The sequence below is a fragment of the Pseudopodoces humilis genome, chromosome 15 (genome assembly GCF_049639895.1).
Source record: "Pseudopodoces humilis isolate 2021_Gansu_Grassland_sample_001 chromosome 15, ASM4963989v1, whole genome shotgun sequence".
In the NCBI taxonomy this organism is placed as follows: domain Eukaryota; kingdom Metazoa; phylum Chordata; class Aves; order Passeriformes; family Paridae; genus Pseudopodoces; species Pseudopodoces humilis.
This window is the reverse complement of record NC_142214.1, coordinates 68737-81668: the sequence shown is the minus strand read 5'-3', so window position 1 is coordinate 81668 and position 12932 is coordinate 68737. Positions and strand designations below refer to the sequence as shown.

Below are 12932 nucleotides of genomic sequence, written 5' to 3'. Positions count from 1 at the left end.
GCATCCAGCAGCCATCCCTTATAGTTCTGAGTACCTCATTTATTGACAGATGAACGGTTTTGGTCATCAGGGAGCTTCCATCCCATCTTCTCTTTCAATTTATCTCATTACTTTTCGGTATACACAGTCATTTCATGCTCAGTGCCTGGGCTGCAGTGCAGCGATTTGTGCTGGTGGTATTTGGTGTCGGGATCCTGTTAATCATAGAAATGTTGTGTTTAATGACCTTCAACATTAAATAATCCTCATACATTCATCTCACCAGCTCCCTTAGCATTTCTTGTAGCTCCCACCCTGTCAGTGGTTGACTGGAGCAGGATGGGCAGTCATCATCATTGTAGATGAGATGCTTAGGGACAAAGTTTAGTGGTGCACCTTGCAGTGATGGGTTAATGATGATCTTAGATGTCTTTTCCAACCTTAATGATTCCATGCATCTGTTTCTATCTTTGCTCTGGCCTTTTTGGAGCCACTGTGCAAATTGAGGAGCCATTTCCTGCTGTGCTGAGCTGATCTCACCGTGTGTTTCTTCCTGAGTCTCTACCACTTGCTAAAGACAATTATTTAACCCTCTGCCACAGGGAACATGATGGAGCGGATCACTGTGTCCTGCAGCACCAGCCAGGACTTGCACGAATGGCTTGACCACTTGCAAAGGCTGACCAAAGGGACATACAGTACTGTCTCCAAAACACAGTCCTGGAGCCCTCATTCAGTAAGTGTCACCTCCTGGCCTGTGCTGCCTGCTGTTGGAGTCTGAAACACAGAGTGTGTGCAGTTGTTTCTGATGTTTAGCTCTGAGATCCAGAAAAACACTGAATTTCATATAACATGAAATTTATGAGCATGTTTTCATGGTGATACATGAGAATAACTGTTAAAGTTAGAAAAGCCACAAAGCCATTTTGTACCATCAGAAGGAAATGTGCTAGATTGCGGTGAATTGAACTTGTGCAGAAAGTCTGGAGAGACCTGCCAAGTTTTGTGACAACATTTTAATAAACACAAGAAACAAGATCCTAACGGGCTTTGGAGTTTTTGTCCTGATCCAGAGGACTGAGATAAGCGGGACTTGCCATGAGGGAATATCCCCAAGGAGCTCAGCTCAGAGAAGCTGAGAAATCCAGGAGTGAAAAAAAGTGTAGAAGAAGCACAGCAGCAGAATCAATTAAAAAAAAAAAGTAAACGGAAAAAAAAAAAAAACGAAATTAAAAAGAATTGAAAAAAGTTACACCTGGGTTCTTTACTGCTGCCTGAGCTCTCTGTTTCAGCAGCACCCTGACACTAATGTAACAAGACAGCTGTAAGACACATCCTGCAGTTTGCTTTGTAACCATGTTGTGCTTGTATTATTTTACATGTATCCTGCCCTATTTTTGTTGTAACTTAGATGTCTCAGTATCTCAACGCTTGTCCATCCCCCTCCACTTCTCTGCCTTGTTTTGTGGTTAACAGTCTTGGTTTGCTTCTTATCTGTTTTTTCAGACATTTAGTTCAGCTGGGCAGATCCGTGGGCCTCTGGAACCCCCCAAAATCCTCAAGCCCTGGAGCTTGAGCTGCCTCCGTCCTGCTCCTCCGCTCAGGCCATCAGCAGCACTGAGTTACAAAGAGGTAATAATCCCACCTGCCTGTCCAGGACCCTGATTTCACACAATCCCTGGACCTTGTGTCCAGGTTTTGTATCCCACAGCAGGGGTACAGAAATGTAGGTTCTTGGGGATGTTGAAAGAAATGACTCTGCCAGTTTGGCTCCTGCCATGGATGTCACTGTGCTGGGCTTCGTGCTACACGGATTCATGAGTTTGCAGGCTGGATATTTGCTGTTGGCTGCCATAGCCAGCACCCTCAGCTGCTGGATGTCACCAGTCCCACGTCTGGGTGTCCCATTGAGCCTTGCCTTTTGTCAATGCCTTGGTGGAGCTGCCTCCTTTCCTCCTTCCTGCCTTAGTCTGAACTTGAACAGGGGCCTGCGCCCTGCTGGAATGTGCTCCAGCTCCAGCTGTAGCAGTAGCTCAGTGATACAGGATTGAGAAGCAATTGAGAAGCAAGCAGGATTGAGAAGATTGAGAAGCCTCACAAGGAAAAGACAAAATGTCTGCTCATGTTGCTTGTGTCTTCCACCCCATTTTGGTGTCTGAAACAGGATGTGGGGCTTGAGCCTCCTTTGCCACCCACCTGAGTGTTACACAGCAAGGTCCTGCTGGGAGGCAGCAGCTGAAGGATGGCTTCACCTGCAGAAATCACAGCCTGGGAGCTGGGAGGTGGTGTGGGAAAACCCAAAATACAGCCTAGCTCTGTTGTCACCCTGCACCACAACCATAAGTGCTCTTCTTCCCTACCTCATGTTAAAATTTTGGAATTACTCACCAGTACCTCAGGTAACATTCCCCTTACTGACTGAGCAATTCTGGATCTGAGTCAGCTGCCTTTGTTGGTGCAGCAGCCCTGGGAGTGTTTCTGCCCCAGTGGGGATGGGGACAGGGATGGGATTTGGACCCCCTCAGCCCTCCCAGCGCTTAGGGATGGAGAGTCTGGCAGCTGGCAGGACTGTGCGTCTGCTGCTTCAGGTAGAGATTTGAAGTAGCCTCATTGCATCTTGTTGCATCTATTTCTTAGAATTTGTAAAGTAACACATTTCAGTTTGGGAATTAAATTGTTTAAATACCAAGTGAGCAGACTGAAAATGATCCATAATCTTTGCATGTTCCAATTTCCTATTGGAGGCTAAACCATTTCTTCCTTGCATGGTGAATTAAAAATATAGGTAGAGGCTTGAGGTAGAAGAGAAATTTTTCTGTGGGGAAAAACCATAGATTGAGTGATATCTTAAAAACCATGGTCCTTTGCTGTTTCTTGTCCCCTGCCACTCATAGCAGGAATTAAACTCTCTGAGTCAAAATCAGGAGAGAGGTTTTTGCCACAGAGGCCTAGCCCACAGCGAGTCCCAAGGGATAGGATGCTGGATGATACCCTGCAAGGTGTCATAGGACCAAAAATGTGGCTTCCATGGGAATAAGCTGCGATGACCATGTCGATAGAAACTCAAAGGCTAACATGTCCAGCAGAGCTGGGCAGGCACAGCCTGGTAGTCAATCCAGCCTGAGCTTGGGGAGAGACTCATGGATACAAGCCTGTGATGACAAATGGGAAATAAGTTTGGTTGTTGGCCCAAGCAGATCTGTATCTATCTCATCTCTCCCTCTGGGATGCTTAGTCATTAAACAAAATCCCTATTTCACTGTATTTTAGGTTTTTTTTAGTTTAAAGTAGATCACAAAATAAACAATGCTGACAGCTTCGTGCAAGCACTTTTCTATAATGAAGATATAATGAAGGAATACAAATTTCAAAGGTTACTTGCAGGGAAATGAATGGGACAGTTTGATTAGAAGAGTAGAGATTTTTAGACATCCAGTGTTACTTTACTTGCCTTTTCCTAGTGTAGGATGGGATGGCACAGTCTTGTACACTTTCTTGTACCTAGCTGTGCTCAGGAAACTTTAGACCCTGCTTGTGTACAACACCTCACTCTTGTTATTTCCATTCAAGTTGGGTCATTTTTCCTGTTCTGTTTCCAGTTAATCATTTGAAATGACAGAACAGGTAAGTTCTGTGGGTAAAGTGCTATGTCTGGATTCAGTTTAGCAAAGGGAAAAAGATTTAGAGATTGTTCCTTTTATTACCTTTTTTTTTTTTTTTTTAAACTGTCTGCTTTGCATTAGGTGAAGGTTTTATAACATCAGGGTTCAGGATTTTGCTGGGCAGACCTGCAGGAGAGCCTAGTGGCTCCCTGGATGAAGCATCCCAGGGCTGCAGTCCTCCAAAAGATGTGCAGGGAGCTCCCCTGCCAGTGGAACAGAGTGGTGTTGCAGTACTGATGCCTGACATGGTCAGGTCTTCAGTGAGGAAGGTCCCCTTTGAAAAGATGGAGTCCTACCAGATTGTCAACAGGGTGGGCAGAGCATCCTGGCATCCTGACTGGGCTGGGTTGAGGCCCTTATGGCTGGTGTTGAGTGCAGACCCTGAGGGCTTCCTGGGGCTTGGATGGAGCCAGGCACATGAGGCTCCTGCAGTTGTAAGCACCAGTTTAGGCAACCAACATCCACAGTCACCCACTACTAACCAAGGAGGCATGTTCTCTGTGTGTTTAGAGTGCATTAATGCCCACTCACCCTGCATCTCACATGTAAATCTTCAGTTTTGCATGACAAGGTGCTCCTTTGCATGTTGATAGTGCTTTAAAACCAGTACAGGGGGTGTGCTACATTAATTGTAGGACTAACATTGAAACGTGGTTTAGGATCGTGGATTTAATAGACTTGATGATAAAAATCACAAGTCTCTCACACTCATCTTCTCTTTCTTTGCATATTCATTGTAGAGGATGTCTTATATCTTAAAGGTAAGGGTAGATACCTCTCTTTGGCTTGTTGTGGCACAGAATGCTTGTTCCTGTTAATGCTTCTTATGCTTGCATGACCCTAATTTTGCCTTGTTGTATCAGTAAGTTATTATCAGAGTCAGTAGCAACTGACAAATATATTTTGAGATAATTCTCAGAAGGGATTTAGTGTTATGGTACTTAACCCTCCTGGCATCCTTTAAATCCTTATTGCATGTGACCTACTAATACACTAATTCTCTCCAAATCAGCAAGACTTTCAACTGAGTGAAGGAGATAAAAGCTTGTGATTCTTACTCATGGAGTCATAGCAAACACTAACTTTGTGTTTATTTTTTCTGTTCTCTGTGTATATGTGTGTGTGGGATTTACACTCTCAAGTTGTGGGCATTTAGATGCAGAGCTATTTGCCAACTCTTCTATATTAGAAATCAAGTCAGTGGAATAAACCACATTTTAGGGTTTTCTAGCGCAGACCACAGAGTTGGTAAGCAGACTAAAAGTGCTATGAATGTATTTGAAGTTTTTGGCTAAAGGATTTTTGAGAAGAGTTGAATTTACTAGAGGATCCTGTCCTGGCCCAAGCCTGAAGGTGCAATTCCCACTGCTATTCCAGGGAGCAGTGGGTCACAACTGGTACATATGAAGGGCAAAAACTATCATTTTCCCCTACCTTGTCATTGTCTGCTTTGTAGCTCTCTAACATGTTATGCGTAGCATGGGTAGCTGCACCCAGCTGTGCTGCTTCACTGTCCCAGCTGCCTTTGGTTCTGGTTAAATACAAGAGTCTATTTCTCTATAGGATTCCAGCAAAAGTCCAAAAACAATGAAGAAGTTTCTTCCAAAAAGGAAAACTGAGAGAAAACCATCCGATGAAGAGTTTGTTATTCGGAAAAGTAAGTGTTGCTCAGAGGCACTTTGGCTGCTCCATCCCTGGAAGTGTTCAAGGCCAGGTTGGATGGGGCTTGGAGCAACTTGGGCTAGTGAAAGGTGTCCCTGCCCATGGCAAGGACTGGGACTAGATGATCTTTAACCCAAACCATTCTGTGATTCTATTTTTCTTTCATTTCCGGAGATTTCTGTGTTCTCAGTGATCTCCACAAGACTTTGAAAACAACTTTTCTTGCAGTGCAGCATGTGACAGGATGCTCTCACTGTGAGCCTCCGTGCTCCTGAGCATGGGAGACTTCTGGAAGTGCACTGGTCCTCAGCCTCTAACAGATCCCTCCTCCCCTCCCAGTTATGGCTGCCAGACATGCCACCACCCTACTCGTGATTGCTAGCACAAGGTCATGGGTTCTGGCTAGTCTTATTCTGGGTATGAAGCTGAGGAACTACTTCTAAGTAGTTAAAAACTGCGTTAACCTGCACATCAAGAGTCACAGAAATATGTCTGACAGCTGGGACAAACCCTTACCTGGCCATGCCAGCAGGTCCTAGAACAGTGTCCATGGGGAATTAGGAAACAAAAAGGTCCCCATCCCAGCAGGTATGTTCACTGGCAAAGAGAGGTGTCCTGAGAGCTCTCTGAAGTCCACTTGGAGCACACCTTGGGGGCTTTACACAAAAGGCCATGGTCACCCAGGCATGGTCAAGCTGCCTTGCACATCTCTATGATGAGCTCTCTCCCTTGAGAAGATGACAGTGAGCAGAGGCTGGAAATTAACACTTCATGTTTCCAAGTCCTGCTCTGGTGCTGCTGTACCAGACTTCCCACACTAGGGCTGCTTTGCCTGCCCATCTCCCAGTGCTGTCTGCACCCAAAGTAGGGCATCACCCCCTGAGTTTTGCCAAGAGGAGCAACTACAGATGAGTTTTCACACCATTTGGTCATGTTGCTTGATGCCACAAAGGCTAGAAAATGTAAAGGACCTCAAAACAGATTGGCCAAAGTCCCAGAGACAGTCAGCCAAAGAAGTGGCATGACTCTCTCAAGGGGCTTGGGAGCAAAGACTGGGAGAGACAAGGCCAGAGTACCTTGCTTTTTGTGCCTGCTGTTGTTTGCAATGTTTTACAGGTACTGCTGCGCTGGAGGAGGATGCTCAGATCCTGAAGGTGATTGAGGCATACTGTACTGGGGCAGGCTTCCAGCAAGCTCTCAGTTCAGGTGGGCACACAGCCACATTATTTAGCTCCTACTCTGCCCACAGCACTGATAATCCCTTTGGGAAAAAACACATGTTGCATCATACAGCAATGAGACTCATGCTAGGAAACTGTAGTGTTCAATCTTTGAGATAAGAAAGCTTTATCTGCCTAGTGGTTTAGTTGCCATTGTTTTTTTTTTCTAAACACAGAGAATGAGGCAGGTAGGAGGGCAGATGAGACACTGCTATTTCACCAGTGATTACCTGATGATAATCTCAAGTTGCTTATAGCTTTAGAAAGGAAGCATGAATATTATCTCTTAATCAGCTGTGTGTTTAAGAACAACCTATAAGAACCTATCTTAGCATCTTCAGCTCTGGAAATATAGCTATTTATCATTGCTGGTGAGGTGTCAGCCAGTTAAATCACTGAACTGTCAAATAATGGTACCTAGAAAAAAGGGAGTCCATGGTTCTTTGGGGAGCTCTTGACCCTAGTTGAATTGTTTCATTTATAAGTCATGATGTAACTTTAGATGAATGAGTACTCTTGAAAATTTTCCACTTGCTGCTGTAGCTCTGGGTTAGTGGGATGTAGCTCACATCTCCAGCCTGCCCCAGGCTGATGGTGGAACAGGAAGAATGAGAGCTACTCTCTGATGTAGCATGGGCACCAGGGAAGATTGCCCCTTTTTCTCCCTCATGAATAATTCTTGTACACAGGCTCCCGTAAAGATTCCATCCCCCAAGTCCTGCTTCCTGAGGAAGAGAAAATCATCATAGAGGAAACACGAAGCAATGGCCAGATGGTCATGGAGGAAAAGTAAGTGTGGCTGCTCTTCACTTGCAGATGGATCCCTGTGTCACTTTTTGGAAGGGCATTAAAAGCCAATGCCCTCTCCTTCTGTGTCTCCACAGAGGAGCAAGCCTGGTGTCATTGGCTGCTGCCTTAGTCCTGGCAAAGAACCACCAGACAATTTCAACTGCCATTTTGTCCCTTTTAAGGACAGAGCTGCCTTCCCAGCTGCCCTGATGTGCCTGTATTCCTCTGGGAGTCTGGATCCCAAGTTTATGGCTTATCCAGATGTAGGATAGTGGGGTCAGCAAGGACAGAATCAAGCAAGTGGCTCTTAGTTTTTTTAACTACTGATGTATTGCACTGTTGCTGCCTCTCAGGAGCCTGCCTAGCATCTGCCTGTGAGTGCTCCCAGCCTGTTCTGTAACTTCTGCATCTGTGTGACTGTGTTGTACATATTCCTTTCCAACCCAGTCAGTGTGTTCCTTTCATGTTTGATTTTTGCAGCACAACCTCAAGGAATCAAGTCTGCATTACAAAAGATGCTCAGACTTTTCCACCTTTAAAGTCATTGTTATTTATTGCCATAGCATAAACAAGGAAGCCAAAGCCACAGACCTTTGCTGATAATTCAAAGCAGAACAAGGTATTGAAGTTTGAGAAAAGAGCCCTGAGTTTTGGACCAGTGGTCTATAAATGCTCCTAGGCTGTGTTTCCAGAGTTCCCTCACAGCCAGCAGCCTGATGCTCAGGAAGCAGAATCTGGATGCAACTTTCCTGTCAGCACCTCCCATGCTGTCACCATTTTCTTGCACACCAACTCTGATTTACTTTTTCTTTCATTTTTCAGAAGCCTTGTTGACACAGTTTATGCACTGAAAGATGAAGTGAAAGAGCTGAAGCAGGTAATTTGGGTGGGATTATTTGTGCTGGGAGTTGCATAAAAGCCAACCAGTCTGTACTGGGTCATCTTCAGCTGGTCTGTGCCAGGAAAAGTCTTGCTGATCCTAGTCCAATCCTGCAAATTCCTGAATGAGCATTAGTTTTTTTCTGGTTTACCTCCCTGAATCATAGAACCTCTAAGGCTGGAAAAGACCTCTGAGATCATGAAGTCCAACCATCAACCCATCACCACCACTATGTTCACCACTAAAGCATGTCCTGAAGTGCCATACCCACACATTCTGTGAACACTCCCAGGAATGGTGACTCCACCACTTCCCTGGGCAGACTATTCCAGTGCTTGACAACCCTTTCCATGAAGAAACTTTTCCTGATATTTAACATAAACCTTCCCTGGCTCAGCTGGAGACCACTTCCTCTCATCCTCCATGCTTGAGTGCCAGAGACAGCAAGAGGGGAGGAGTAGTTGGTCTTTGTGGTAACATGAAACATCCCCCCCCTATTCCAAAAGCTCTTTCAGCTTGACCATTCATTTTATAGGGGTCAGGTAGACACCTATTCTTGCAGACACAGAAGAAATATGTTCTCTTCCCTCTAGTCCCAAGTCTGGAGGTGGGAGAAACCATCGGAGGAGAAAAGGGTTCTTCAAGCTAAAATTCAGTTTCCAGGAGGATGTTTCTGCCTGCCCAAAGTCAGGGAATTTCTGTGCAGGTCTGTGAGGTAGCAGGGGTCTGTTTGGGCTACTTGTGGTCTGATCCACTTATATTCTTCATCCTCATGAACTTCTATCAAATGTCTCTGTTATTTCATCACTTCTGAGGCATCAGGCAGCAGATGCATGGAAGTACCCCACAGCATGAAGTGCATGGGCATTAACTGCATCTTTATTCCTTTGTTTTTCACCTTGCAGGAAAACAAAAGGATGAAACAGTGTTTGGAGGAAGAGCTTAAGTCCAGGAAGGACTTGGAGAAGCTGGTGAGAAGGCTGCTGAAGCAGACGGATGAGTGTGGCAGGGAGGACACAGGGCGCAAGTCATCCCTGATCGCCTGAATTCATGGAGAAGCTGCTGGCAGTGTGACCTCAGATGTATTTTTGGAAAGTGGAACTGGATCCTTTGCCTCTTCTTGCTCCTTATTTTGTTGGTTTGGGGTATTTTGTTACCAAAACCAAAAAACAAACAAAAAAAACCAAACAAAAAAAATCATAGAGAAAAAAATAGTTTTCCTTCCATTCAGTAAGGAAATAAAGCAGAAACAATCAATCACAACTGAACCAGTAAGCAAGTGGTCCATGATTCACAATTCATCTGCAGCAACTAATACCTCATTGTACCTGCTACTGGGAGCAAATACAAACTCTGCTAGCAATTGTTGCTCACAAAAGCTTGGGCAGCAGTTTCCTAGAATAAGCTTAAGCACTTTTTAATGCTTTCATTCTTTCCAAAAGCACCAACCAGTACCTATTTATTGAATGAAAACATTACTGAGGTGGCATTGAGCAGAAACCAAAAAAGCACCATGCTCCTCTTTTCAGATAATCACAACTAGGGGAGCTTTTCCCATCCATCTTCTTTTTTCCCATTAGTTGACTGTAGCGAACTAGAGCCCAGCAATACTGTGGTTCCTGTGTGGCCTTGATACTGATTAAAATGTGCAATTAAGATGAAGATATTTGGACTCCTTGGGGAAGCCAGATCTGGAGCACCTGTCAGAGCGCATAGGAAGGTATTTTGCACAGTGCTGCCTCCTTACAGCTCGTCATTAGCACAACAGGTAATTGCTGTTCTGCCCCCCATCCCTTTTCTTCTGCATGATGTAGAATTCCTACCTACTGCTTTATTTTCACATCGTGTGTCCAGGTATCCTAGGAGATTATAATTTTGCTGTGCTTCCTCTTGCAGGACATGCTTTTCTCTGTATGAAATGTAAACACTGTTTGACAACAAAAAAACAACCCTAAATGTGCTGGTCCCCTGCTCCCTTCTGCCCACTTTATGCTCTCCATCACTCCTTCTCAAGGGTTGGGAATGTAGCCAGCGGCCACTTCTCCCCACACTGCTTCACAGGGGCTTTCTGCTAGGGAAAAGGAACTTTCTCTTGGGATGGGGAAGGTATTTATGCTTTGACAAGAGCTGGAGCACTCCTGGGGTAAGGATGTGCAGCACCCACACAGATCCATGCACAGCTTCTCAAACACAGCACACAGGCAACATGCATATGTATCAGCTTTCCTTATCTTATTTGGTGTTATACCCTAGTTTAGAACTCATATTTTCCTTCCCTTCCTTCCCTTCCTTCCCTTCCTTCCCTTCCTTCCCTTCCTTCCCTTCCTTCCCTTCCTTCCCTTCCTTCCCTTCCTTCCCTTCCTTCCCTTCCTTCCCTTCCTTCCCTTCCTTCCCTTCCTTCCCTTCCTTCCCTCATTCCTTCCATTATAAAAATAACCTTCTGTTAAAGTTAATGATGTCTTATTTATCTCAAAGGGCAGGATGGTCGCAGGGTGTGAGAGGCACCACAGCTCATAAAAATCACACCATTATATTGGTTGTGAAGGACATAACACAGGCAATAATTACAACTCCCTCCTTGCCATTAAAATTTAGCCAGTACATTGCAAATGGTGTTTTGGGAGATGTAGACCCCAAAACATCTCAAGGAGTGTAATAAGAAACTCTTTAAGCTATTTCTAGGGCAAAACAGAGGTCTGCCTACATTTGCCATCCCCAGAGCATCCCAGTCGGATGGCAGCTCCCCACATCCCTCCCTGGGCACACAGTTGGGTGGTTTGGTCAGCAGCCCAGCCTTCCTGTGCTTGTGAATAGTTTTCCAGGAGCAGGACCTTTGCTGCACTTTCTGCTGCTCAGGGAGGCCATGCGCAGACCCCTCGGTACTGCCTGGCCCTGCTGCCTGCCCTAAGCTGGGCTGCTGACATACAGAATGAACCAAGGGCCACTGACACTCCAGGGAGAGGGTGGAAATGTGTCCTCGCTGCCTCCAGGCTCAGTTGAAACCCATGCTATGTACATACGCATGTTTGTGAGATGTAATGTGATGGAGGGCACACTGGGACTTTTTAGATCAAGTATTTGTCAAGAGCTAGAAGCCAAAAAAAGACAAGAAAATAAAATAAAAAGGAAAAGAAGCCATGCCAGATGGACAGCAATGTTTCCATATTTACTTTGTTTACAGTGCTGTGTAAATAGGTTCCAGTGATTCTGTCTTTAGATGGATGTTGTGTCAGCTACGTTCTAGTGTATCTTTATCATGTAGGTTTATTTACTGTAAACTACTTATGCAAGTTCAACTTTTCTAACATGTTTTTATTTTGAACACTTTTTTTAATTGACATTTTCAACAAATAAAGAAGGATAAAAATTGCTTCTTAGCCCTTGGAGCTGCTTCTTGTGTTTCCACCACGAAAGCAAAGCCAGTGCTTGCTCTGGGCATCACTGATTTCCTCAAAATGCCATGGTAGCATCATCCCTCTATGACTTACTGGCAGGAATACTGGTGTGAAAGGTGATGCTGACACTTGGACTGTTGCTCCCATCATCACCCAGACCTGCAGCAGGCCAAGGGCACTTGATGCCAGGGCAGGAGATGCATTTCCACTCCTAAGCCCCACGTGCACTTGGTTCACAAGGATGCTTTATGGAGAACAGACTGCTCTGCTGCACCAGGCAGTTGCTGTAGATAAGTGACTTCCTGCCTGTTTAAGATTTTATTTTTTTTTAGTTAGTGTGTGTTTTTTTTCTGGCAATTAGGTGTGGTAACAGGATTTCCTTTGGTCTACCACCATTGGACAAGACGTCTCCTGCAGGCTGGGTTTTTTTTAACTCTTTGGTAGAGATGTACCACGGTCTGCGGTCTCAGCCCACAGCAGAAGGATCGAGGGCAGAAGGGCTGGACCCTGCTGTCATCCCCCAAACACAGCACTCAATGTAAGAAAAAGAACAAGGGAAAAAAAAGCACTAGCCTTGGCTCCATCATGGAAAAACACTGAAGTCTGAAACTGCCAGAGGGCACTGTTAGATGGCATATTAGAAAGAAATTCTTCCCCATAAAGGTGGTGAGGCCCTGGCACAGGTTGCCCAGAGAAGCTGTGGCTCCCCTATCCTTGGAAGGGATCAGTGTGTATTGAACCATGAAAACACCCCTCCCAGCAGATGACCATGCTGCTGCTTGTTCCTGCCACTGCTCATCCATCACCCCCTGTGCCAGTCCTGCTGATGTATCCTGCAAATTCATCACCATTTCAACCCCTTCTTAACTCCAAAAGAACAAAAATCAGTTTGGAAACAGTAAAATTTACAGCCTGAGGACTGGCATAGTGGTGTCATGTCAAGGGAAAAATCAGTGTATTGACGACCTTTAAATTTTCCGTGGGGAGAGGAAATGGTGCCAGCTATGGCAACAGGCAGGGATGGGGGAGAAGGACACAGCTGGATGGCAGCAGTTGCATCTTGTCCCCTCCCACACACTACCTCACATCTGAATCCCACAGGCTATTTTTGGCAAGTCAAGAAACAGAGGCACGAAACAAAAGCCCTGAGAAAGGCAAAAGTGTGGCAGGGGCTGGGGTTGGTCAGGCAGCCCACAGGCAGGGGGGGTGACAGTTGGCATCTGCTGCCCTTGCTGCAGAATTTATGGACTGTTTTTCTTTTCACCTCTCTAATTGTTTTCCTCAGCCACATGTAATGCAGCTCTTGGATTCCTGCTCAGAGATTTGGACTGGGGATCACAGCCCA

At 45.3% G+C, this 12932-nt stretch overlaps 1 protein-coding gene across 5 annotated transcripts in view; it reads left to right on the top strand.

Annotated features, from left to right (window-relative positions):
* Window positions 1–11569, top strand: part of ARHGEF6 (Rac/Cdc42 guanine nucleotide exchange factor 6) — a 39225-nt gene extending 27656 nt beyond the window's left edge. For 4 of the 5 annotated variants that reach the window (XM_014255324.2, XM_005526092.3, XM_014255325.2 and 1 more), the window contains 8 exons: window positions 582–715; window positions 1486–1611; window positions 4382–4402; window positions 5205–5298; window positions 6420–6509; window positions 7213–7312; window positions 8135–8189; window positions 9098–11569. In XM_014255324.2, coding sequence (XP_014110799.1) covers window positions 582–715; window positions 1486–1611; window positions 4382–4402; window positions 5205–5298; window positions 6420–6509; window positions 7213–7312; window positions 8135–8189; window positions 9098–9238 — 761 coding nt within the window. In that variant the 3' untranslated portion in view covers window positions 9239–11569. The remainder of the gene's footprint in view (window positions 1–581; window positions 716–1485; window positions 1612–4381; window positions 4403–5204; window positions 5299–6419; window positions 6510–7212; window positions 7313–8134; window positions 8190–9097) is intronic. The other variant, XM_014255322.2, reaches the window with a different exon arrangement.
* The last annotated feature ends 1363 nt before the right edge of the window (window positions 11570–12932 follow it).